General features: G+C 35.2%; 2 protein-coding genes across 2 annotated transcripts in view; one reads left to right on the top strand and one right to left on the bottom strand.

Moving 5' to 3' along the window:
- Positions 1 to 27,197, top strand: part of TAFII15 (TBP-associated factor II 15) — an 85,191-nt gene that overhangs the window by 40,631 nt on the left and 17,363 nt on the right. The window contains exon 4 of the mRNA XM_089807886.1: positions 7,987 to 8,049. Coding sequence (XP_089664012.1) covers positions 7,987 to 8,049 — 63 coding nt within the window. The remainder of the gene's footprint in view (positions 1 to 7,986; positions 8,050 to 27,197) is intronic.
- On the bottom strand, positions 1,024 to 4,927 carry LOC149532507 (uncharacterized). The gene is made up of 7 exons (XM_089807885.1): positions 4,496 to 4,927; positions 3,662 to 4,304; positions 3,290 to 3,522; positions 3,022 to 3,174; positions 2,473 to 2,873; positions 1,930 to 2,335; positions 1,024 to 1,795 (listed from the first exon to the last, which is right to left on the bottom strand). The coding sequence occupies exons 2-7, from the start codon at positions 4,270 to 4,272 to the stop codon at positions 1,215 to 1,217; spliced, it is 2,385 nt and encodes a 794-aa protein (XP_089664011.1). The 5' UTR covers positions 4,273 to 4,304; positions 4,496 to 4,927; the 3' UTR covers positions 1,024 to 1,214.

Raw genomic sequence — 27,197 nt, forward strand, 5'->3', positions numbered from 1 at the left:
ATGCAACTGTAGCTTTCAGACGGCATTATTGGCACTTTCCCAAGCTGCTGCAATCGCAAATTTGGGTGTCTAGAAACTGATAGAGCATCTGATTTTAATGCCATTATCTCGGCATTTAAAGGGATGCAGTATTGGTGTTGTTGGTGACTACTGAAGATGTGGGCCTTTCCTATATAGGCTGTGATTGGTGTCATTTGAAGCTCAAGGTGGAATGTGTTCAGTTTGCTACAAATTGGAATTATATCAAACATTTCAGGTTCCCCTTATATTTAATTGTAATTTTCAATTTGTGAAGCAATAACTTTGCAAGTCATTAATTGCAAGGTTGTTCAAAATTTGATATTTGGCATTATTAGTTGTGAGTTATTTACTTGCATATTCCAGTATTTGATATACACCAAAACATTCATATATTCTGAGAAAAAACACAAATTGCAAGACATTTTAAAACAAAAACAATCTTATCCAGCATTACAGTAGTGTGAGCCAGTCGAGTTATTACAATGGTCTCAAAGCAGTTTCCTGCCATCCTGTGGGGTAGTAAATATATTATTATTTTAGATCTTCTGTTGTATATGGAGTGATCAACACTTGTTGTTTCCAGTTATGGACAAACACAGGAGGCCAAGTAGTTTTAGGAGTTGGTGGAGTAGTGAGGAAGGTAGCAGGAAACTAAATGCCTTGAGAGAGAGTATAGAGAAATTTAAGCTTCATCAACAAAGATGACATAGAATCAAAGAAACGTGAATCGGAATCGGATCGGAATCGGCAAGGTCGAATCGAATCGTGAATCGGCAATGAATCGGCGATGAATCGGCAAATTTGAAAAAACCCGTTAAATTTAAAGATTTTAACAATTTAAAACTTATTTCATGCACCCTTTATTGAATATAACTTAAGCACACTATAACATCATCAAATAGAAGTTAAAACTTAACATACATAAACATGAAACATAAAATCCATCACATACGTAACTATGTTATCTAAGATTCTAAAATGTAAATTGTAGGCTAGCTGAAGTAAATAGAAATCAAATGATCATAATGATTTAAATCATAGAATGTATGTAAGATGATCCATAAGACATCAAATCATAAATTTATGTAAGAATCTAAGATGAAGATCCATGAAAGTTTGAAACTTTGAAACATATGTCTATCAATGATTCAGTATCAATATCTGTAAACAAAATATAAAAACAAGGCTCCAGCTCAAGCCTCAGGCTCATAGTCATCATCATCCTCAACATCATCCTCAAGCTCGGCTACAGCCTCAGCCTCAGCCTCTGAGTATCCAGTCTGCCTAGTAGCAAGGCGTCTAATGTAGGTCCTAGAGGACTGTCGAGCCATATCTCCCGCATATAAGATGGGCTCACGAATGTCGCTAGGGCCTGTGTCTGTGCGTGCACGTGTGCGTCTACCAATGCCTGAAGAACGCGCTCTAGCTGCCTCAGCCTCTATATCCACCTGGTCAATCCACGCACGGTCTTCCTCAGTGAAGACTGGATCTACAACCTCTGTGAGCCACTCTGATTCTGGATCAATCTCCTCCAGAATGATCGGAGAGGAGTCAGTGCCCAAAATCTGTCTGATCCTAAGACGGAGGTTGTAATGAACGAAGACAAGATCATTCAACCTCTGCACTGTCAACCTGTTTCTCCTCTTCGAGTGGATGTGCTCGAACATGGACCAACTGCGCTCACATCCAGAAGCGCTGCTTGGCTGACTCAGAATACGAATGGCAATTTTTTGAAGTTTTGGGGTTGTGGCCCCAAACATTTGCCACCATCTATCTGAAATAAGGGAAAATAAAAATAATTAGTCTCATTTACAAATTACAAATTACAAGTTAACTCTAAAATTACATAATCAACTTTAAGTTTAGAATCTAGATTCATGAACATTGAATATATTATTTAATTTTTACCTGGCTGTATTGTTTCCCGAGCATCTATGGCTACCCTGCTAGAGAAAAGTGGCCCTTCTTTATTATTGAACTTATCAAGCTCAATAATTGCAGCACTGCTATCCTCATCAGTACTCAACCTCTGGATCACTGTATATAATCCGGTGAGAACCTCCTCATCCGCCTTGAAGTCAGGACGGAAACGAAATGCCGAATTCAAAAAGTAAGCTGCTGCATGGATGGGTCTGTGGAGCTGATTCTGCCATCTCCTATCAATGATGTCCCAAATAGGGGCATACTTCTCCTGCACTCCTGCATACTGAGCTTTAATGGCCTCCTTGGCCCTATCCATGCCCTCATATATGTAGCCCATAGAGGGCTTCTCCCCATCAGCAGTTCGTAGGAGAGATACAAGAGGCTCAGTGGCCTACATATAAAGTAAAACAAAAATTTGAGTCAAAACTTAAACATAGAATAATTCAATAATATAAGGTAAAACTAAATCATTAAACAATTAGCATAGTAAACTGTAAAATATTAAATGTTAAATTGCAATAAAATTACCTTAAGTATTTCTCTAGCAGGTTTCCAAAAACCATCATCATCAAATATGCAATCCACCACATCTATCCCTGCAGTGGTCGTAGCATACGAAGATGAAATCCACTCCCGCCCAACAAACATGCTCCTCAAATCATCCCTTGATGTCAACAAGGACTGCAAGGTGATGAAATTCGAGGCAAACCTCGTGATCCCTGGACGAGCTAACTCTTTGTCTCCTGTGTACTTCCTCATTGTGCTAAGGACAAATGAATGATTATAAATAAACTTACATATGTTTTTTGCCCTTTCCACACATGACTTGACCCACTCAAGTTTGCCAATTTCCTCCAACATGAGGTCAAGGCAGTGTGCTGCACAAGGGGACCAAAATATGGTGGGGTGCCTCTCCATCAAAAGTTTGCCTACAACAATTTTAAGATAATTAGAAATTCAAATTTCAAACATGTTAGAACTTAGAACTTAGGAAACTTAGAAATTCTAAGTTAGAATTAGAAAAAGTTCAAAATTCAAATAAATTTATTTTCAAAACTTAAAAAGTTAAAAGTTTACCTGCAGCAACATAACTTGCTGCATTATCCGTCACCACTTGCACCACATGTTGTTCCCCCACCTCTGCTATAACTTCCTCAATAACCTCACATAAGTATGTGGCGTTTTTTACATGAGCAGAAGCATCAATGGATTTGAGGAACATGGTATATCCTACAAGTAACAAAACAACGAATTATAATTACTATTAGCAATCAACAAATCAAAATTTGAAATAGTCAATCACGATTCAAAATTATGTATGTAGGAAAGTAGAATGATCAATCACCTCCACAGGATACAAGAAAATTGAGGAGTGTTCTTCCCCTCCTATCTGTCCAACCATCAGTCATGATGGTGCAACCCTTTTCGATCCACTCCTTTCGGTTGTCCTCAAGCTCATGCCTCATATCCTCAACCATTTCCTCCAGGAGGTATCCACTCAACTCAGCCTCAGTTGGGGCTTTAAACCCCGGACCACAAATGGCAACTGCATCTATCATGTTCTGCCAATAAGGAGTCCTGTCACAAATAGATAATGATATTGATTAGAAATTTAGATGTCAAAAACTAAAATCATAAAACAAGTAGATATAATTAAAGTTTTACTTTTACTTTTAACTTTAACTTTGAAGATAACAAAGAAAAAAGAATCAATTACCTGGCTGCAATAAATGGAATGTTGCAAAAGTACCAGAATTTGCAAATCTCTTTTCTGGCAGCATCATGAATCTCCTTGTTCAAACCCATGCCCTCAAGCGTGGGTTGGGAGCCAGGAGTAGTGCGGGGCACAAAGTAACTATCCATTCTGCTTTTCCGCACTCTAGGCCGCAATAGGTTGGTGTTGGACTCTGTCTCAGTATGAGACCGACTACCACTAACACTCACATGAGCACTAGCACTAGGATGAAAAGGAGGCCTAGAAGAACCCTCCCCAACACAACCTACGGATGCGGAAGCTGATGCAGATGTAGATGCGGTTGCGGATGTGGGAGCACGGGAGCCAATACCTCTTAACCCTTCAAGTTGCATTTTCTTAGTCAACTTGTCTTGTTCAATTTTTTCTAATGCCACTAAACAAGAGCGTTTTGCCTCAGCGGTTTGTTGAGTGCAAACTGTGCCATCATGGCCAGGTATGCCAGCAATGTGGTATTTCAATCTATAGATACCTCCCGAATTTATTTTTTCTTTGCAAAATATACATTTTGTTTGATATTTGGTTCTCCCAAGAAACTCTTCATTATATTTCCAGCATTCATCTTTTTTACCCATTGTGGAAATTGGAAAATGAAAGCAAAGGGCTGCTGCAATAAAAAAATTCATGTAAAAAATCAAAGTTTGCAACTAATAAACAAAAACTACAAAACAACAAACCCTAGTTTGCAATTTAGTAAAACTAAAAATAAAAAACATTCAAGATTTGCAAATGAACACTAAAAAAATTTAACAAAAAATGCATACTACACTAACATGCAAAAAAAAAACCAACACTTACCTCTTGCAAATGAGTTGAGGAGTGTTGATATTGACTCCTTAATGCTCCCAATGCAATTTATGGCCTCCCCAAATGGACTTCTGATCTCTTTGGTGCTCTTCCTTCTTGCCGGTTGGAAACCTATGGATTCTCTTTTCTCTTCTTCTCTCTCACTCTTCCTCTCTTCTACTCATACTAAGCAAATAGAAGGCTCTTTAGGGTTATAACAAAGAGGAAAGTCAACTTAGAAAGCAAATAAAACATGTGTTTTTTTAAAAAAATTGAACTTTCTATCCTTGCTGCCGCGGCCGATTTCTGGCGATACCCGATGGCGATTCTGGCGATTTTTTCCATGAATCGCCGATTTTGGCGATTCAGGCGATTCATGCGAAAAAATCGCCACCAGCGATTTCCGATTCCAAAAAAATCGGGAGCCATGAATCTTATCGCGATTTCGGCGATTTCATGGCGATTTTTGGAACTATGCATAGAATATAGTATGACACCCATCAGTCCTATTGAGCTTCTAGATCTTGGCATTTTCATTCTTTGCCTTAGGCAAATTCTTACGGTTCTCAATAGGAGGAATATCATTGGTAGGCATGTTGGTTACATCAAGATTCCTAAGAAACAAAGAGGACTTGGGATCAAAGGAAGTCATAAGTCTATGACTTTTCCTAACCAAAATGTTGTAAGACAGACTTAATCTAATAACACCCATGTACTAAAAGATGAAAAAGAGATTAATCTAATATAAATATTAACTTTGAAAGAGATAAGCAAACATCAATTAAGTACAATTAATGAAAATCACGTCTAACTATCGAATCAAATATGAAGTTTTAATGCATATAATGGAGTAAATGTAATGGATAAAAAAGAGATCTAGACCCCAAATTGGAAGTATATAAGAAAAGTTGGGTTTACCAAGATGTATAGTATGAATAGGGAAGCATTCCAAATAGGGAGATCACCTCTCCTTTTCAAGATTGCACATTTGGACGGAAGATGTTGCACTAGGCTTAAGAGGTGACTTAAGCGTTGCATTGGGTTGTGATCCTTCACTAAATATGTAATCTTGAAATAGGAAATGATAATGACATAAATGTAGATTAAGAAAGATTTATATGCACTTAAAGCAACAAATGAAGTAAGCTACTTTAGATCTAAATAACTCATAGAGAAAGTCTTGTAAGTATTGGTAACTAAGATCCCAACATTGTAACTTGTCTGCTAGTCAAGTTTGAGCATATTCTAGAGGGTATACAATGGCCGAGCCAATCTATACCCAGGTACTATACCTTGGGTTTCTACTCAATTTTCAAAGATGTTTTGACAGTTCTCGATCTACTTGGAAAAGTTTTGACAACTTTGTAGCTTGTTTCTGTACACAAAAAAATGGAGAAAAAAGCTGGGTAAAAAGGGCAAAAGGCAAAGCCCGGTGTAGCAATCAACCTTGAAAATGAAAGAAAATTGCATGAAGATAAATGTTTGATTCAGCTTGCATAAACTCTCATGGACAGATGTTGGAATAATTTATACCCGTGAAGATGCTAGAAACTAAGGAATCAAAGATGCCTTCACAATTCAGCGATCTACGTACACCACTCTTAGATTTTCAATGTAGACATGCTTGATAATTTCTTGCAATGAAGGAGAGATAAATACAGACAGAAGGAATAGTCCTCTTGCTTGATTGAGAATTCCTCTACTTGGGCATCGTGGGAGGAAACTTGCTTCAATGGAGAAGATTGCCTTGGAATTAACTTCAATGAATTGGAGAAACTAGATCTTGGATGGTTGCCTTCAAATCTTCAATCCAATTGCTCAATAGCTCTTAATTGCTTAAATGCTCTTGAAAAGTGAATTGCACAATTGCAGATCATGAAAGTATAATAATGGAAGCCAAAATGAGGAGAGATAGGGTGTTTATATACCTCATCCATCATTTCAGGATTCAAAATTAATCTAGGTCAACTACTGGTACTTCTTCTCCATTAACACCTCGACATAGGGCCCTTGGTCAATTTTGGGCCTACATCCTTGGGTGTAGAATGACTGAGTTGTTCTCTACATAGGATTTCGATCTTAAATTTGAACTGGGTGTCAAGATGGTGGAAAATAAGCAAGAAAAGAAGAATTAGGTTGCTAGATTGAGCATAACGAATAGTAGACTTCAAAATCACCAAATTGGGCCCTAATAGAGCATTCAACTATGGGTGCTAACTTTTTACGAGGGTATAGGTATAAATTAATATGCACACTTTAATAGGCACACATATATATTAATTTTTATATATTAATATGCATATACTAATAGTCATTTGTTTACTTATATATACTAATAGTTGTTTATGTATATAAAACTTAATGGTTTTGATGTTTTCTAGTATCATATTTATGTGAGTATGTGCATTTATGTTTTAGATTTTTTCCCTCTTTATTTTTGGGTTGCTTCTTTTTTTAATCTAATTGGTATTTAACTGTTTTGTTTCTTGTCCAATTCTCCTATTTACCTTTGTTATTTGTTATTTTTGGTCCTTTTAGTTGCCATTGTCTTGCTCTTTCTCTCTCCCCTTCCAATTCCCCCCCAATCTTTTAATAGGATTTAGGTCTGCAACTCTTCTATTTTTTTCCTTATGTTCTTTATCATCCCGATGAGGGATCATGGAGTGTAATGCCCACAATGCCCCCACAATTGAGTGCAGAAACATCAACTGGATATGTATAGATTAATTATTAATTATTAGTGGAACTATATGCACATTGACTTATAATTGTTTTCAATGTTAGGGTTTTCAATAACTATGCCCATTTTGAAGTGTAAAATGTATATACTTTTGGTTATTATTGATAGTTTTAAAAGGCTCTGAAATCTAGCTTTTGTATTATAAATATTTTGAGACATGTTGGAGCACTTCTCAATTTTTTTAAAGGAGGAGAGCCTTTAATAGATAGAGACTAATATGCATGTTACTAGACAACTGCTAATTGCGTACTTCAAGAAGGATGTTATGGAAGACTTTTGGACGTGCCAAGTTAAATAGTTGGACAAGGTAGGAACTAGTAGCAATTGCAATTTCTCTCTAATATATACCTCTTGATAAGGCCTCTGCATTTTTGCCTCTGCAAAGGATTCACAAATATTGAGGAACGAATAGAGAAAAAGTGACATTTTGGATTTTCTTGAAATGGGTTACTGGCTTTAATTGGGAAGATGTAATTGCTAACTAAAAAGTAAATTGACATTTTTTTCCGACAGAACTGTTTCCAAGAAATCATAGCTTGAAATTGAGATACATTTTGATGTAGTATTTTTTTTGGATTGCATATAAACTGAAAGGAATAAAACTCATTAAGCTCTTTTATGGAATTAATCTTAAGTGTTTTTTAGTTCTTTTTTCAATTTATCATAGTTGATTAAAAATATATAGGCAGTGTGATTCAGGATTTTGTTATTGCATATAAAACCTACATGATAAACAAATCTAATAGATTTTGTTTTTTGGCAGAACTAGGCTGGTGTCAATTGCCACACAGAAATTCATAGCAGAGATTGCAAGTGATGCTTTTCAGTATGTTCTTCAAGATTCCTTAGTTTGGGCTTCATCTTGATTTCCTTTAGATTTTTTCCAGTCACCTTCATTTGCTTGCATGGTATATTAGGATTCAGTTTATAGCACTATAATAACATTTATATAAAAAATTGTATTGGCAGCAATTAAAATTATGGTGTTGTCAATGTTATATTCCTTGCATTCTCCTGATATATTTTCTTGATGTTTTCTGTCCTATTTACTTTTTTTTTTCTATTAAATATAATCAAAGCCAAAATAAAAGATTAACATCAACTCGAGAGAGTATATCAGAGTATGAACAACAACATCGGAAATTGTATCTAGGATCTGGGCCTGTTCAGATACAACAACATCGGAAATTGTATCTAGGATCTGGGCCTGTTCAGATCATAACATTACTTAAACATCAGGCCATCAAACATCAAAAAGAGATGAAGCAAAAAGTAACAACCTAGAATGTCATTCTGCCATTGAGGCAGTCCAAGCTAAGGCTCGCTCTGACCAGCTGAACCTCAGCCCTCCTTGTCTGATGATATTGAATGGATTGTTGAGTATAGCTGCAATAGGAATTGGAATTGCAGGAGGCCTGGGAATTGGGCTGACTGTAATAATAGGTCTCCTTCCAGCTCTAATCTCAGAAGCATTCTGAACAGTAATCAGGGTATTCTCAGCTCTGTTGTTAGGGATCAACCTATTCATCACTTCTCCAATTGTGATATGATTTTGATCTCTGTTGTCTTCTGCTTTGATAATCTGTCTTGGTACCGTTTGCATAGGAGTAGCTGTTATTGGCTCCACATGTTCAGCAAGGGGTGCAAGGTTTGCCACTCTTTTCTTCACAATGATCTGTTTTAACATCCCCTGCAATGTACAGTCTGCCTCTTCTTCCCTTTTATCTTCAGATTGATGTCAACTGCTAGATCTTCTCTCTTGAAGATCTCTGTGCATTCCTTAATAACTTTGTGGTATTTCTGCTTCTTAACCCTGAAGCTAATGGAGACCTGCAAACACATATGTCTAATAATGAGTCTCTGCAGAGACCGAGTAAGAACCCTATGTCTACTCTTGAAGATATCCTCATTTCTAAGAATCCACAAATGTCAAACCAGTAAAGAAGAGAAAGTAGCCCAGATTGTGTTAGAATGTTTGGATAAGTCATGAATGTGACCAGAAATAACATGAAAGAGGAAAATGTGCTGACCAATACTAATACCAAACAGCTTCCAAACCCCTTCATCAAAGGAACATTCAGAACAGATATGTTCAACCGACTCAGGAAGGTGACAGACAGTGCATAAGTATGGATTACCATCAGCCATAGAAACAGGGATTTTATGTCGCAAGCCTGACCAACTAAAACAAATAATTTTGGGTTCCACTGATCTGTGCCAAAGAGAATGCAAACATTTAGTCCAAAAGGCTTGGTCAAGGTTGGAATTCCGTTTGCAATTGAGATGGTTAAAGATAACATCAGAATCAGACAACAGGCTGTAAATATATTTAGCTTTCGTTTTCACTATGGGGTAGCCATCTGGCCATTTCATATCAGTTAGCCTGTTATTGGTTTCTCCACAATCAAAGGGTAGTCTGGCTTGGGTCCAGGCTTCTCTCTTAAACATTTAATACTGCAGTTAAGTTTTACTTTATTGTGTGTGTTTGTATGAAAGCTAAACAGAAAATGCATTTTCTTTTCTTTGTTACTGATGTCTCTCTTTGTTCTTCCCTTCCTGTAATGTTAAAAGTTAACTGATTTCATGGAATTGTCATTGTCTAAACTGGTATATGTTTATATTAGAATTGGTGGTATTCTTTGGGGTGAGCAGACAGAGGCACTCCAGGAAACGTTTAGATACAGCTATTTGGCAGTTTATTTATTGAGGAGCAAGGCTAAAATTTTGCAGATTTCTTGTTAGCAGCCTATAGATTTACTTTCTTAGAGAAGACAAAGAAACAGTGATGTTTCTAACTTGGATAAATAATGAGCTGTACCATTTGTTAGAGTTTGTGTCAAAAAACGACTATGCCTAACTATTTGGCTTAGCACAAGTTGATTAATAGACCATTTATTCTTTTATATTGGCTTGAGATCATTGCATCCAGAGTAAAAGGTATATCAGGATGAGTGACATTGATCATTCAACTTAAAAGATTGAGGCTTTTCCAATACTACAAGCACCACCTCTAAGTTTCTCACAAGATTTGTAACAGTGATAAAAAACATAGTTTCCCATGTATTTTGGGTTTTACATTGCATGCCAATATATTGCAGCTAATTTATTCTGAGACTAAACCATGCATCCTCTTTTACATGAAGTTCCATAGCGTGTTCAAGTGATGAGAATATTATCTATATTGCAGAAGAATAGCCTATAAATCAATACGGTAAGCTTTTCAATAATGTTTAATCCACTCATTTTTGTCTAGATTTGATAAGATTCTATGCAATCTTGTATTCCTGCCTCAGCATTCTATGTGCTTTATCTCTGCGTTCTCATACTGATCCACAGTCATTATGAATAGGTATTAGGCGATATTTGTGACTAGTCATCTCTCTCCATTATTACTTTTATAAGTTTGTTATTATGTCATTTAATTATAGCAGTCTAATGCAATCTTGTATTTCTTAAGATAGGAATGTTTTGAAGATGCTTAGAAAAGTTCTAAATATTTTAATATTCTTATGGGGATTTTCTCACATAACTTTCTCCCCCTTTTATAAATAACTTTCCTTAGATAGACAAAACTCCACTCTACTTTTTAATGATAGAAAAATCAACAATTTGTTAATCTAATATATTTGCTAGTCTTACACTGGAAGTGTTGGATGCTCTTCTTAAATAGAAATATTGACAAGATGGGCATCCCCAACTGTCATATGATAATAATAAATTACTTTTACTCTGTCAAGAGTTGGAGAATTTCTCTGGAACAATATTTCTTGTCACCTTACAGAAGTTGTATCTGCTGCACAAATAAAATAATTTAGTATAATGTTGTTTTTGTAATAGAAAAGCATACCTGCAAATATCAACATGTTTATATATTCATTGATTATGATAATCATTTTCATATAAATAGTTTCAAGGAAAAACAAATACGTGTGTCAAGATCATAAAAAAATGCAAAAATTTAAGCAAAATAAAGATCAGTCATGTGTTACTAAGTGTTGGATTAATAATAGGATGTGTAACACTCTTAAGCAAGAATGCATAATAAGTTTGCTTGGGCTCTTTGACGTGCATCATGTACCTCTCTTGCTTGAAGTCTTTTACAGTGGCGTATTCACATAAGGTGGTGGCATATAGACGACTTCGCTCCTTTGGTGTTTTCTCATCTTTTCCCTCATGTTTCTTCATTAAAATGGCGATGAGACTGCGTTGGTGGTTTCATTATTTCTTGTTGTTAGTGAAATGACCATGCCACAATTGAAACTTATATTACAAAAATCAAACACACATTGAAACCAATAATGCTGAAGAGGAAACTCAGAGATAGAAATATTTGATTGATAATGAAATAAAGAGAGCCAAATATCTTATTAGAAATGCAACACAATAAACCTTAAACTAAACCCCAAAATAATAAGTGTACCTTAAGCTGCATTATGTTACCAAATTGACTTATTAGCAGTGTTACCCCAAGTTTCCGGGACAGGTATGACAGGGGACAGGGGGAGGAGTTTTTGGGGCAGCAAATTTTTTTTGCCAATTTTGGGGACGACTATATAACAACAGGGAAAATTAAAATATACAGAGAAATTTTAAATATTCATATGAAAACATGGAAAAAGCACGCACTTATACATAATAGAACCTTAAAATATAAGAATTGGCAGAATTCATATGCCAAATTTGTGTTAATTTGAGAGCCAAAGTCAAATTTGTTCTGGAAGTCATAGTCAAAGTGCTCTAGGCAGCCCCAGGGCCCAAGGGCATTTCCTGTTTGATGGCTGGAAAAACATGGGTAGCACTACTAATTAGTAAAAGTACCTAAAGTATGTATGGCTATTGGAAACAACTAAATGACCAGTATAACAATATGACACTAATTTCATATAATGTAAAGACCCCCTATCTGTAATAAGTATTTATTTAATAAATGAATAACTTAAGTAATTGATTTAAAAAAAGTATATTGAACATATTGATCAAGCATCAATGTGTTATTAAATAAATAATTTAAATTTACTGATCATTTGATAAATAATTGTCATTAATTAATAAACAAAAAAATAAAATAAATTTATATGATTAAATCCATGTATATACATGTGGATCATTCATATAAATAATGATTTTTAACCAATAAATAAATAATGATATATACGAGCTAGGAGATTTGACTCGTCAATGAGCAGTTGGACAAAAAGAGACTCTTGCCGATGAGTCATCTTGGACTAAGCCACGTAGGAAGGAGCATTTGGGAAGTGTGATTATTGTAAACAAGCAAATACCATTTATCAGGTGCTGACATTGATATAGTAAATAAATCATTGAAGACAATGATTAATTAATGACAATGCACATTTAAGGGAATATGGAGGAGACATGTCTCAAGCATCTCATCTTCTCAACCAATGAGAGATATAAATTAAACATTCACCAATGCTCCAAAGGGTATTGATCAAGGGGAGAGACTCATAATTGACCAAAGAGATAATAGAGAATATTAAATACTCACCTAGTGATAATAGATATAACACACATACCCTATATTATAGGGATAATACCATTTTGCAAGAAAAGCTGTTTTAGATTGTAAGTTTGAAACAAGTGGCAATAATAGTAGTTTATTAGACAAGACATAAACTACAACATCTATATATTTCTATATCAGGTATATACAGAAACCTGAAACTGTTGTTAAATAACTAATGAATATACTAAAGACATACAAATAAATAACTCTAATCATGTGCAACAACCTTATTGAATCCTTTTTACCATGGATTAAGAAGGGAAGGTTGTGATGTTTCCAAGGAGGGACTTGTCTAAATCCATGTAATGGCATCACTCCTAAGATGGGGTAGGGGTCAATATCCCAGAAGCTTTGAGTCCAAGTCCCAAGATAAGATACAAGCTTGGACTTGTAAACTTTGAGCGAGCCCATTGTAGTTGGTATTTGGGCAACTTGGATAACACCTACTCCTTCCTTTATTGACTTGTATTAGTAACAAGATTGGATATGGGGTATTAATGTTACATGTAGATAATTTAATCTAGTTAGATGAATAAATAATTTTTCTTACTACGAATGTCTTATCTCGAATCATTGCATCTTAGGACATACAATATAGAATGAGTTAAATGTGTAATAACTATGTTTAAACCTATCAGGGGACATTACAATTGGTATCAGAGCTTTCATCCTGCCATCCTGTTAATGCAACAAACCAAAGGGAGCAAAGAGCCTTGGGAGAGTAAGTGATGAACTGAGAATGTTCATGGAGATAACAACCAAAAGATTAATATAACAAAATGAAAGAGCCCAAGCCCTCATAAAAGCCTTGCAAAATATCAACAATCAATAAATGATCTTAGGGATCCTAGTGAGAAGAACATTAGTACAAATACCTTGGAATACATTAGTCAGATGTCCACACCCAAAGTTACGAAACCATCCTTCCTACCCAAACATGATATCTTGAGTGAGGAAGAGGGAAACAATCATGCCCCTAGCTATACAAAGGAACTAGCAGAGGCTTACACAAAATGAGTGCTGAAATATGGAGAAATAATCTTTCAGGGATTATTGTGAAGCAAAAAAATTAGAAGCTCTTAGGAGAGAAAGTGGGGTGGGGGGTACAACCTAATAAGCACTTTAAACAAAAGGTAAATAAGGTCATCATTATAAATTTTGATGGATATGACAGAATCATAGCCCATGGATGGTTGCAAAAATTAAACACTTACATGACCCTCTTTCCCATTACAAAAGAGGACACAATTCAATTTGCCATCATACACTTGGGAGACTCAACCCACGATTGGTGGTACCATGGTATCCTCACCCAAGGGTGGCAAAAGATAACCTCTTATGAAGAATTCTCATAGAAATTGATTAAAAGGTTCAAATGTAAACATCCCTAAAAGGATTTCAAAGAGTTGACTTAGCAAATACAAACAAGGACAGTGGATGAACACATTTGTAGGTTCCAAAGGACTTCAATATGAGTCATAGGGTTAGATGAGGAAAACCTAACCTATCTATTCATGGATAGGTTAAAAGAATCAATAAAGGGATTGGTGGCTGCTTTTAAACAAACTACTATAGACGATGCAATAGAAACAACCCTAAACATGGAAGCTTAATTCTCGGATAAAAAAGTTCCTAATGATCATACAAAGATTTTTCATGAGAAGGACAACCACTGTAAAGATTACCTAGACTAAGACCGCAAGGATGACCTAAAGAGAAAGGATTTATGTTTCACATGTCAAGAGCCATGGGAAAAAGGACACCACTGCCCTAAGAAAAAATCATGTCTAGATGCAAGGAAAGATGGGAACCTAATGCATCTAAAAGCCAGCCCACCAATTTAGAAACAACTTCCTAGGAAGCGAATGAAGAAAATCCCTACAAGAAGACCAAGTATAATGAGGGAAAGGTTGAGGAATAAGACCATTTTGGAATACCTAACCAAATGAAAATGTTTTGTCGAAGAAGATGGAACTTGAAAAGGAGCAGAAATTTTGAACACCCATAACCTTAAATTGCTTGAGGACAAACAAATTTAGGATGGGTGGATTGTAATGACTGCCTATCTGTAATAAGTGTTTATTTAATAAATAAATAAATCAAGTAATTGATTTAAAGAAGTATGTTGAACATATTGATAAAGTATCAATGCGTTATTAATTAAATAATTGAATATATATTGATCATTTAATTAAAAATATTATTAATAAGCAAATAAAATAAATAAATTTATATGATTAAATCATATACCATATATATGCATGTGGATCATTCATATAAATAATGGTGATTAACCAATAAATAAATAAGTAATGATATATATGAGCCAAGAGCATTGACTCCCATCAATGAGCAGTTAGACAAAAAGAGACTCATACCGACAAGTCATCCTGGACTTAAGCCACATAGGAAGGAGCATTTTGGAAAGTGCAATTATCATAAACAAACAAATACCATTTGTTAGGTGCTGACAGTTAGTATAATAACACAAGCATTCAAAACGACGATTAAATAATGACGATGTGCGTTTAAGGGAATATGAAGGAGACATGTCTCAAGCATTTGTTAGGATTAAACCTTAGACATAAATAACAATTACGTGCAAATAAAAACAATATCAGAAAATAATAGATCACACAGAAAAGAACACAAGACACGAAGATTTAACGTGGTTCACCCAAACCCTTGGCTATGTCCGCCAAACAACAATTCCAATATTATTACGATCTAGTGATTACAACCTGATTACAATCTGTAATCCCTTACAGCTTAATACCGCCTCAAGAAGCAATTTTCACATCACACCTTACGAAACAATCTCTAACTCTAAGCCCTTTTATGCAAGTATTTTTGCTGCTTTAGGGTTAAAACTAGTTACAACATGTCGGCCATAAATTGGCTAATATAAGCAATAGCCAATTGGTGAATATTAGCCATTGGCAAATAGTAGTCCTGAACCCCAAAGAATTTATGAAGTATGTATAGTACTTCCCTGATCAGTCACCACAAACTAACAACATTGCATCTCCTCCACCAATGGGAGATATAAATTAAGCATTCACCAATTCGTCCAAAGGGGATCAATTAGGAGGATAGACTCAAAATAGATCAAAGAGATAATAGAGAATATTAACTACTCACCAAGTGATAACTGATATAACATACACTATTTCAAGTATGTATAGGAATGTGAAAATTCTTGTTAAATGACTGATGAATATACTCAAGACATACAAATAAATTCCTATAATCATATTCAAAAACCATATTCAGTCCTATTTATTATTGGCTTAAGAAGGGAAGGTTGTGATATTTCCAAGGAGAGGCTTGTCTAAATCCAAGCAATGGCATCAGTCCTAAGACAAGGTAGGGGTTAGCATCTTTGAGGGAGCCCATTGTATTGGTCTAAGATAGCGAAGAAGCTAGTTGTTGTACATGGTGTTTTGTGTATCGTTGATCGCAAGACACGTGTAGAAAGAGAGCCCAACAACACGATGGGATATAGAGCCAGAGGACACATTTAAGATTGATAAGGATGAGATTGCAGCAGAATCAAATGTAGAGTTGGTGTTCCTTTGGTGGAACTTGAGTCTTAAGGAGTCCAATAGCTCCAGCGATGAGGACTTTGGCTTGGGAGATGATTAGAGGCTTCCCATTGTTTCAAAGCAGATGTGAGCTTCATTGCTACTAATCAGACATTGTGATGGCATGTATAGTTCATTATAATTGTAATACTTTCATTGTAAATGGACAGTTTGTCTAGAAGGTGGATTTGATCTTCACTCTCGAGTAAGTGTGCTCTCTTTTTGTTTTAACTCCTAACAGGGTTGCAAACCTCTATTAGGGTTGCAGACCTATAACAAGGCCTTGTCCTTTAATAGGGACCAATGTACTAAATGTTATGTAACGACTCCTAACAGGGTCAGATCTCCAAACAAAGATATTTTTAGACCAGTGCATCATCTTGTGGGTTCAATCCCCACCGGGGTTTCCCTTGCCTAGGGTTTCCTCGAGAACAAAATCTTGGTGTCATGAGTTCTCTTTTGATATATGCTTTACAAATATGCCTTGTGAGTTGTCAATGCTTATGGTTAAGTTATAAAGTGTTGAATTAGTTTAAAAGTGTTGCAACACTAATTCACCCCCCTTCTCAGTGTTGCATGATCCTAACAATTGGAATAAGAGATTGGTTCCTCGGAGGAAGTCTTACAGCTCGAGGCGGAACTTGATGGATACAAACAACTTATAGAGTAATTTTGATACAAGACTTGATGATCTGGATAAAGAGAACGTAGGTAAGGAAAAGTTGAAATTGAAGCTTAGAGATGCACAAAATTACATTAGAAAACTCAACGACCAGATTGATATTTCAAGAGTAAAGAGGAAGGAACTTGAACAAATCAGTGAGCCTAAGTTAGATGAGAACGAGTCAAATCTAGTGGAGAAACTTTAGAAGAAGAAAGAAGCACTTCGACATGGATTTGAGATTACCATTCTTTAGATGGCAAATGAGATTGAAGATGAAAAATAGAAAAAAGAAAAACTTGAATCAAATTTAAAGAAAAAAATAGATGAATGTCATGATTTGTGTACTCAGCTTGGACAAATGAAAATGGAACTTGAAGATTCAAGATCTAAGTATTAGAAACTTGAAAAGTATACCAATATTGATAAGGGTGAACTTTTTGAAGCAAAGTTACATCTTGAGAAACATTATTCAAGTAGTGATGAATTTGATGAGCAATTGGAGCAACAAAGACCTAAGGGCAACATGATTGGAATTGGTTACTATAATGGCGAAAGTTCTAAGGTAGTAGAAGAAAGACCAATATAAGATCCTATTTAGATATCTATTCAAATTGATAAGCCTAAAGAGCAGACCAAGAAGATCAAAGGATGGACACATAAAGAAAGATTGTAAAAGTAATACTGATACTAAACCTTTTACAAGTTATTGTTTCAATTGTTGGCTTTATGGACATAAGTCACATGAATGCAAAGATAAATCTAATCTGAGGACAAATGAGAGACCTAATCCTAGATCTAATGCTAGAAGACATCTTGGGAATAATTGTCATATCTATTGGAGTTACATGTTATGATTGCAACTTTGGACATATTGCTATAGATTCCAGACTAGAAGTAAATTAGAATGGACTAAGGTGTGGAAAGTCAATTGTTACATGTTTCAAATGTAATAATCTAGGGCATATAGCTAGAAATTGTAGATTTAATGAATTTGTGAACAATAGAAGAATGCCTAATGTCAAAAGGAACAATTATAATGGAAGAAGGAATAATGGATCAGATTTGTGAAGGAAAGCAAGAATGGAAACGAGAAAATATGGAAAGAGAAGGATTGGAATGTTTCATTAGATAAGGAGAGTCAGTGCCAAGCACCAAACCGTCTACATTAGCTTGAGTTGGCTAGCATGGCATTAGGGGAGCAATTGTGTAGAGAATATCTCACCCCGAATTCACAGAGTTAAGAGGTGCAAGCATGGTTTAAGGTGAATCAAGGATGAGAGATACAATATCTCTGATTGAAGGCCTTGATGTGTTGTTCTGAGATATTGCTATGAATTTTCATAGCTACTGTCTCCATAGTAGCTTTTTTAGGATGCGACTTAACACATGAATTGCAAAGCAATTTGTGATGATTTGATGGGTATATTGGAATCATTTGTCACTGTTTGCATTTCTAGAACTTGAGCATAGTGCATTAAAGGAGATTTGAGTAGTTGAGCAAAGGTTGTCAAAGCGTTTTTGCAAACCCTAGATGACCTAAAGTATTTAATCCAGTCTTGCAAGATTTGTTTTAGGTCGATTACTATTGGTTAATGCATTAAAGGAGATTTGAGCAATTGAGCAAAGGTTATCAAAGATTTTTTGCAAACCCTAGATGACATAAAGTATTTAATCTAGTCTTGCAAGCTTTGTTTAAGGTTGATTACAATTGGTTAAGCATGGATATACCTCAAGTTATGAAATTAAGGAAAGATTAAGGTATCATTTCAAGAAACACCCGTTTAAGTGTAGGGAGGATGATCCTGAGGGTGCATCCTCACAAATACCTCGACCGAAGACTTCATGTTGAAGATATTAGAGCGGACATGTATTGCAAATATGAAAGTGTTGGGAATATTGACATTTGGAATGATTTGAGGGACATATATAATGAGGGCAAAACCTATAAGACATAACTCAAATATTTAGAAACCCTCAATATGGTTCAAATTATGGATTTCAAAGAATTTGAGGAACTTTAGTGGATTAAGATTGTCTTGAGTCGAATTCATGATCAATTCTTCCGGTTAGGAGACTAGCCTGTGAAAATTAGTAAGGAGCTAGCTCATTTTGTAATTTGTTTTGATAATGCTAGTATCCTATCTATTGTGATGAAGCTAATAAAGAAGGAAGTCGAGAAAAACACATGATCTAAGTGGGACAAGCGTGCTATGGCGCTTACTGATATTAGGCAGAAAGATGTGATGTTTATTTCCAAGATCATGGGATATAAGATGCACTATAGCAGCAAGCACAATTTAGTTTCTGCAAGTATTATCCATACTGCTTATAAGATGGTAGTTGCAGATGAGATTCTAAGGAAACAATTGTTGGAGAACATAAGGAGGATTAAGCATGATAAATCACAAGTATTCAAGTTTGTGTCACTAATCTTACACATATTTCTCCATATTATTCATAAGTTTCCTAGCATGCATCCTCATGCATGGAGAGATGACATACCAACAACACTCCTTATCATTGAGCATTATAAAAAGCAAGATAGGAAGTAGATAGACGATAATTTGTTTGGACTATTCAAAGGATTTCAAAGAGAAATGAAGCAAAGAGTAAGGATTTCTAGGGGAATAGTAGAGAAGTATGCAAACACAATGTGTTTCATGGTGGAAACAGATAGCACTTGCATGGAAGTAGTTAAACCAAGGGTTCAATGGATCCCACCTATGGGACATGAAGTGAATCCATTCATAGTTGTACAACATGGAGATGCCATTCTTGTATATGGGAAGGAGAAGTATAGCAAGGTGAGAGAAGAGCTCACTAGAGGTTCCAAGAAGAGGAAAATGTAGAAGATTGTTGATAAGATTGTAGAAAAAGAAAGAATCACCAAGGAATAAATGGCTGCTCTAAGGAAAGAGAGCAAGGTAGCTAAGCAAACAATGATTGAAGTCTCTAGCCCTAAGAGACCAATAGAGGAAGAAAGCACTAATATACAACCACTTGAGGTGCCAGATATACCATCAGAAATCATCACAAAGTCTAAGGACACTCCTGTATCTTAGAGAGCCACAAGGAAATCTTCAAGGATAACTCCACTTGCCAAGGTAGATAAAGTTAAAGAAGAACCTACAACAAAGACTTCTAGGACTTCCAGACCCAAGGCTAAGGCTAAGGGACTTGGTTGAAGGAAGGCTAAAGTTACAAAGGCTAAGAAGGCAACTAAGGGAAATGAACCAACAAAGACAAAAGCACAATCAGAGGCAAAGAAAAATGATCAAAAGAAAAACTTGAAATCTGATATAAAAAGAGCAACAAGGAGGATTAAAAAGGATGGTTTGATCAATTAGTTGAACAAATACTATGACAGTTATGAGCCCGAAGATCAAAAAGTATTAGAAGAGTCTGTTATTTCTTATTTCTTGAACTTGAAGAGGAATTTGATAGAGATTTAGGGAAGCATCCTAGACAAGTTTTTTGAGAGGCTAGAAGTTAGAAGGCAAAGAGCATTAGAGGATGATCAAAGAATTAGAGAAAAGACACTTCATGATTTGTGTGCTCTAATTACTGATGAAGTGCATAATATTTTGAATAAGGAAAAAGGATAAAATAAGATAAAAAATGAGGATTATCAAGCTTATAGCAAGGATGTATGATGATATTGGCGAGGAAACAAATAGGGTGATCTCTAAGGTACTGATGGAGATTGATTATTAGGGTGTGCCAACACCCACAACTAATCCTAAGGGTATCACAATAAAAGAACAGACTGTTGTACTTGTAGATTAGAATACTAACACAAATGATGTTAAACAATTTTTTTAGTACAGTGCAACAATCAGACTTCTTTGTTTCAGGCATGCCAATAACCTTAGAACCTTCTAAGGAAGAGCAAGAGAAGAATACCAAATTTTATTTCCAATGAAGAAATTAAGGAAATCATGCTTGAAGCCCAAGATATGGCTTAGGAAGTAGAAGAAGGGGAAGAAAAAGAGAAAGAAAAGGAGTAGAAGGAACAAGAAGACATAATGACAAAAGTAGAGATTAGAGAGGTGATCAATGAAGGTAAACCTTAAATGATCACAATTGATGAAGCAAAAAAGGACAGTATTTAGTTGGAACATTCATCTCAGCAACATGTTAATCTTAACATTGACCCTACTTATAAGGGTAATGTTCTTGAGAACATTGAGATTACAATTGGTGAAATGGAAAGTCTCATGAGACTCCCACTACTTCAGATAGAACTTCATTGTTGCCAAGTGATCTTAGCAAGGCACTTGTGATTGTTGACAAGGAAGGTGACTTAAAGACATTTGATGAGGATCAACTAATGAAGATATCTATGATGGGTTTTGCTAAGGAAAATGAGAGATCTGAGAAGAAAAAAAGAGTCCTAAGTAGAGCACTTGATAGTTTTAACAAGACATTGCCTATACCTTATACATTTTAGGGAAGTGATGTGGTGGATAACTTGGATTAAGTACTTGGTGATACTCACTTTCAGTCATTGTGGCAAGCAGCTGAGGCGAAGACAAGCAAGGAATATAAAGCATAGAGATTCAATAAATTATGTGCCTCCATCACTAGTGATACTAAGTTAGTTGATGTGCATATCAAAGAAGTGAAAGTCTGTATTTCTGAAGGTAAACAGGTATATATTCATTGCATTAGATCAGCTAAGTATGTAGCTGATGTTAAGAAGATGATTAAGGAGGAAGAAGAATATTTAGATAAGTTGGCTACTGTATATGAGAAATCTAGTCGAGTAGCCACTGATTATGATAAAGAATTGAATAAAGTTATATATAAGATAAGTACTCTTTAGAGAGGGGAGGACAAATTTTTGAGAAGGTTTGCAAAGATGAGTAGTCTCATTATTCCCAAGATTGAGATCATGCAGAAGAAGCTGAAATTTCTTGGAACAACCCAAAAGTCTTATGCAATCTTCAAACCTATTGACCTAGAGGCAATTGAGATAGCAGCTGATGCTCTGTTTGAAGAGATTCAAGTTGCAGAGAGCTTGAAGAGGACTTGGGACACTGACTTTCAGGCATTGAAAGGCCATTTGCCAATATTCTGAGGTTTGTGTAGATAAAGTTTGCCTAGATGCAAAATTTTGATCATTGTACATAAGTTTTGGCATCTCACCTTCACCATTGATGTCATATGGGGATTGATACTATGAAAAATGGTACATGTATAATATATTGTAAGGGGGAGTATATTTTGAGGTTGGAATGATAAATCAAGCTATTAAGAGCATTTTGCTTTTGTCATTGACACAGTCATTTTTCACTAAGTGTTCCCATCAATGCCAAAGGGGGAGATTGTTGTAAAGTGAGTATGACTGAGAGTTCAGATGTTGTCATTGATGACAACACATCTCAGTCACATAGTTGCTTGGATTAACAATTAGTTTTAGTAAAGTTTGTATATGAAAAATGCCTAAGTCCAAAGAATACATACACAATACAATCATACAATTTTGGCTACAACTTTGGATAATGATATAAACAGTGTATATGGGCTTCTGGTACGATCACTTGTGTTCATATGATGGATAGCATGAGTCTTGGTGACACAAAGTGTAACAGGTTCAATATAGCAGAGTTATAGGATAGATTACATGATTGGGCAAATTTGGCCTAGCTAATTGAATTGTTTAAAGTTTTGACAGTTCAATTGCTTGGAAATAGAGGGGTGACTTCCAAGGACTTAACTCTCGGACAGTATGGTTCTATTTTGCATATTGATATGTGTGTGGACACATTTAGTGAAGTGTTATGTAAGCCGACAAAATACATTATTCTCAAGGGTATAAAGGAAGGATTTATTTGGAATGCGAGCATGGGATAAGTGATATGTGATGTATGTGATATATGATGTGCGCACTGATGCTGGATCAGAGCAGATGCGAGCTTCAATAGGACTAATCCGACTGATGTCTTTAAGGTCAAATTTTGGTTGAGAAACACAAATATGACTATTAGTTTGCCAAACTTCTACACCTAAATAGTTGTGTAGGAGGCGTAGATTTTCATGTCAAAAGTGGAACAAATTTTTTATTTTATTTGTTCAATTTCTTTGATGTTATTGTCTATAATGATGATGTCAGCAACATAAACTTCAATTACCACTTCGCCATCTGTGTGTTTGGTGTAGAGTACTCTTGAATTCTTGTTTTTTCAAGTACTTATAATAGTTATGTAACATGTAGTAGGTGTCTATTCTAGTCCATAAAAGGTATATCTTTGTGGTTGGTACATGTATACTTCTTCCAGAAATTTTTCATTTAGAAAGGCAAACTCCAAAACCAGAAACTCAACCAAAAACCAAGATTTCTCCTAAGTAGATACACTAGAATAAGGTACCACACAAAAGCAATTAAGATCTAACAATTTAGAGAGAAGATTTATATAGAAACCTGTTCAAGAGAAAAACTATGAAGAGGGTTTGCTTAGATCTACTATCCTAATCTAGCCGCAACGAAAACAATCTTAAAATATTTGTAGGAACAACCAACTGGAGACACTGATCCCCACTTATAGAATTTGCAGGCACAAACCTACTGGAGACTCCAATCGCCACAATTGAGCACCAATTCAACAAGAGACATCAATCTCTTTTTTTAAAAGGCACCAACCACTTCTGTGAAATTTCATCTTTTGGACGTTTCTTCTTCAATGCATGAACATTTTTTTTTTGCACTTTCACACTTACACAATTTGCACTCGGAAGTAAATCTGCTCTACTTCGTAGTCAAATGATAAAAGCTTTTCTCGCACATCATACTTACATACATACTTCACCTTTTATACCCCTTAGGCCCCATATAATTACATAAAACACAGTGGTCAACTCTACAAAATTCAATCATAATAGTAAAATTTAATGAGTCCACTTCCAATTACACATCCTTCAAAATAATAAGACTCAACGAGTCAGTCCAATTACATGAAATATTCCCACTCAAAGGATATCGCAAATATTAATCCAAAAAGGACTTACAGTCTTAATTCTAAATTTCAGAGTATTATAACTCTTTAACAACTACATGCTTCACAGGTTATAGAAAATCCACAAAAGGAAAGACAATTCGTTTTTCACATCCTCAAGTCTGATACAATAACACGGTCTGGCATGGAACAAATTTGCTTTTCATACAAAAACATTAAAAAACTGGACTCACAAATTCATACAATGAGGATGTGTATACACTGCTTCATGAACCTATCAGATGTGAGTCGATGTTACAAAGAAATCTTGCATTCAAAAGCACTAGCAGTAAAAGCCTGGAAACTTGTGATCTTCAAGGAGCCTCTTGCCTGCATCACTTCAACCTGATCAAAACCCTATATTTGCCCTGCCACTCGAATGGCAATAAGAGTATCTGACTTCTGCGACTGGAAAATGACTAGCTTCTTTGCTCCTGCTGCCATCTTGGACACGTAGGAGGAAGGCTCTTGTTCCTCTATGTGAAAGCTACTGCTGGAAAGCTCTTGGATTCTCCTCCAAGAAAAGCATTCATTTCAAGTGCCCAGGAATGAGAGACTCAGATAATGAATAGATGTTTGGCATCCTGTCCAATCTGAACCCCTGGATTAGTGTACATGAGCTCCATGCATTCATTTGATGCAACCAAAACTAAGTTTTTCACTTTGCACATATATTTATATACCAATCTAAACCATCACAACTTGGGCAAGGAGTGCTTGAGGGAATAACCACCAAAAGGGATTTTACCCAAGAAACTGATTTAATAAACTTAGCAGTTAAACTCTTGTTATAATTTTATAATTTATTTATTATTTAGATTAATTATTTATAAAGCACTAACAAATAAAAGGAAGCCTACCCTCCTCACCAGGGACATACATTACAACTCTTTCAAAACAGCAAAACTCCACGAGTGCCTCTTTAATTATTTATAAAACAAACACTAACAAATAAAAGGAAGCCTATGCTCCTAACAAGGGACATACATTACACCTCTTTCAAACACAAAACTCCACGAGTGCCTCCAATTAAAGAACACAACAAACAATCTCCCAAATTTTAACATCAAGCACCTTTGTCATCACTGACAGTATTTCCAACAATCTCTCTCTGACATGTATTACCATATTTCCAACAATCTCTCTTGAACAAAACACACTTTGACATTAGTGACCATCTCCAACAGCCATTATTTTTCTTTCCTAGAGGTAATTCTGTAAGAGCCCGAGATCTATTCTTTATTAAAGTCTCATTTTCAGCTTACATACCCTTTACCCACTCCGGTCTTCCTTTGTGTTAAACATATGCTTGATGTTCAAAAGAGTATTGCAAATTAGTTATTAAAGAACAATTTACTATTTCAGCTGATTTACTTCATTTGGGTCTTCCTTCTGCCCTCATAGCAGGCATTTCATCCCAATGAAAATAGTTACGTGTTGTACCATCATTTGGGTCTCTTCTTTTGTTTCTTTCTTGTTGAATCATAATTATAATCTTTCTGATTTTCATAGCGTGTAGTGGCAGCTCTGCTGTAGTGCCACCATTTTTGTGTCTCCTTAGTGCAAGTCTTCTAGCAGGATTGACCTCTTATCTGGGTTCACGTAGGCCAATGTATTGCTTAGGGAGCCCACCCAAGGGTTGCAGATTCACAGGACATCTTCTGATTGTATTTCAAGAGTTTATTTGATGTTGCCAGGGGTCAAAGGTAGTCTCCTAATGTTTAGGAGGGCCTCCTATTTTATAGGAGAGGGGCTAATTTTGTGGAGACTGCAAAAAGCTCTGTGAGCCATTTTGCCAAAATATGTTTGGGACCCACATTTATTACTTCTGCTAATGTTTACATCAGGGAAGCATGGATATAATTGCTAGGCTCAAAATATTGAAGTGCCAATGTAATAATTGGCGCACTTTGATGAAATTCAACTCCTCAGGCCTGGCACAAATTCATCAAGGTTCATATCAATAAAATCTATTCTGTTGGCAAGTCTCAATATTGCTTGAGCATCTATTTGCAAAGTTTCTACAGTTTGGATATGGTGTTTCATGGATTCTATATTCTTCATGCAATCTCAATTTGTACTTGTTAGATTTTTGTCATGAATGTTATTATCTCTTTCTTTCCGACTATTAGCATTCTCCATATGTTAATGTGTTGATCCTTGTTTTCCCTCTTTCCCATTTTTGGAATTCAATATTCTTAATACCTCATGAGTTGAATGGCTGAGACTCTTGAAAAGTAATATTATATTATTATGTTAATAAAACATTATATTAATATATATCATTGTATACTGATAAAAAAGATAAAATTATTGTATTAATTAATATTATATTATCATGTTAATAATAGATCATATTATTATATTGATGACAGATTAAATCATATTATTGTTATTTATTATTTATTATATTTATATTTAATTTAATTACTATTTTTATTGTGATCATACTAATTTATTATTAGTTTATTTATTTTCGTATTTTCATATTAATTTTATTATCGTTATTTATTTAATAATATATTATGTTTAAAATCTATTTGAAACGAGGACATGACATGCTAACAAATTGTTAGAGGAGAATGCTGGAAAATGGACCTTGAAGTGTTTGAGATTGATTTAGGGAGGTCTTTTAATGCTTCCTTTACCTTTCGCATAAGTGTTTTTTCTCCTTTACTTTACTGCTGTTGAAGAATTACAAGAACACTTGGAAAGTGCAGTATAGTGGAAAATTATACGCTGAGTTTGGGAAGAAAATAAGTTCTGAATCATAAACAAAATGTTTTTCTTCATAATTTAGCTCTTTGGTTCAAGTATAGAGCAGGACCTTTGAATGTAGGACATGTTGATTCCTTGCTTGCTCCCTTTGGAGTAGTGCTTTGCTTATGCAACTTGGTTGTTGTGATTACAGGTTGGATGTATGATGTATAGGCACTAAGGGTAGAATATTTTACTTGAACAGAATATTTTTCTCGTTTATGGGGGAACAGGCTACAATGTGCCCCTGAAAAATATGTATTGGTTGACCATGGTTTATTAATTTCTATTCAATTTTTAGTTCTGTGATGAGAGATATTTAGGGATTGAAATTAAATTTCTATTCAATTTTTCAGTTCTGTGAAGAGAGATATTTAGGGATTGAAATTAATTTTCTATTCACTTTTTCAGTTCTGTGAATAGAGATATTTGTGGATTGAAATTAAG

The sequence above is a fragment of the Cupressus sempervirens genome, chromosome 10 (assembly GCF_028749045.1).
Source record: "Cupressus sempervirens isolate cs-2001-9-10 chromosome 10, ASM2874904v1, whole genome shotgun sequence".
NCBI lineage: Eukaryota > Viridiplantae > Streptophyta > Pinopsida > Cupressales > Cupressaceae > Cupressus > Cupressus sempervirens.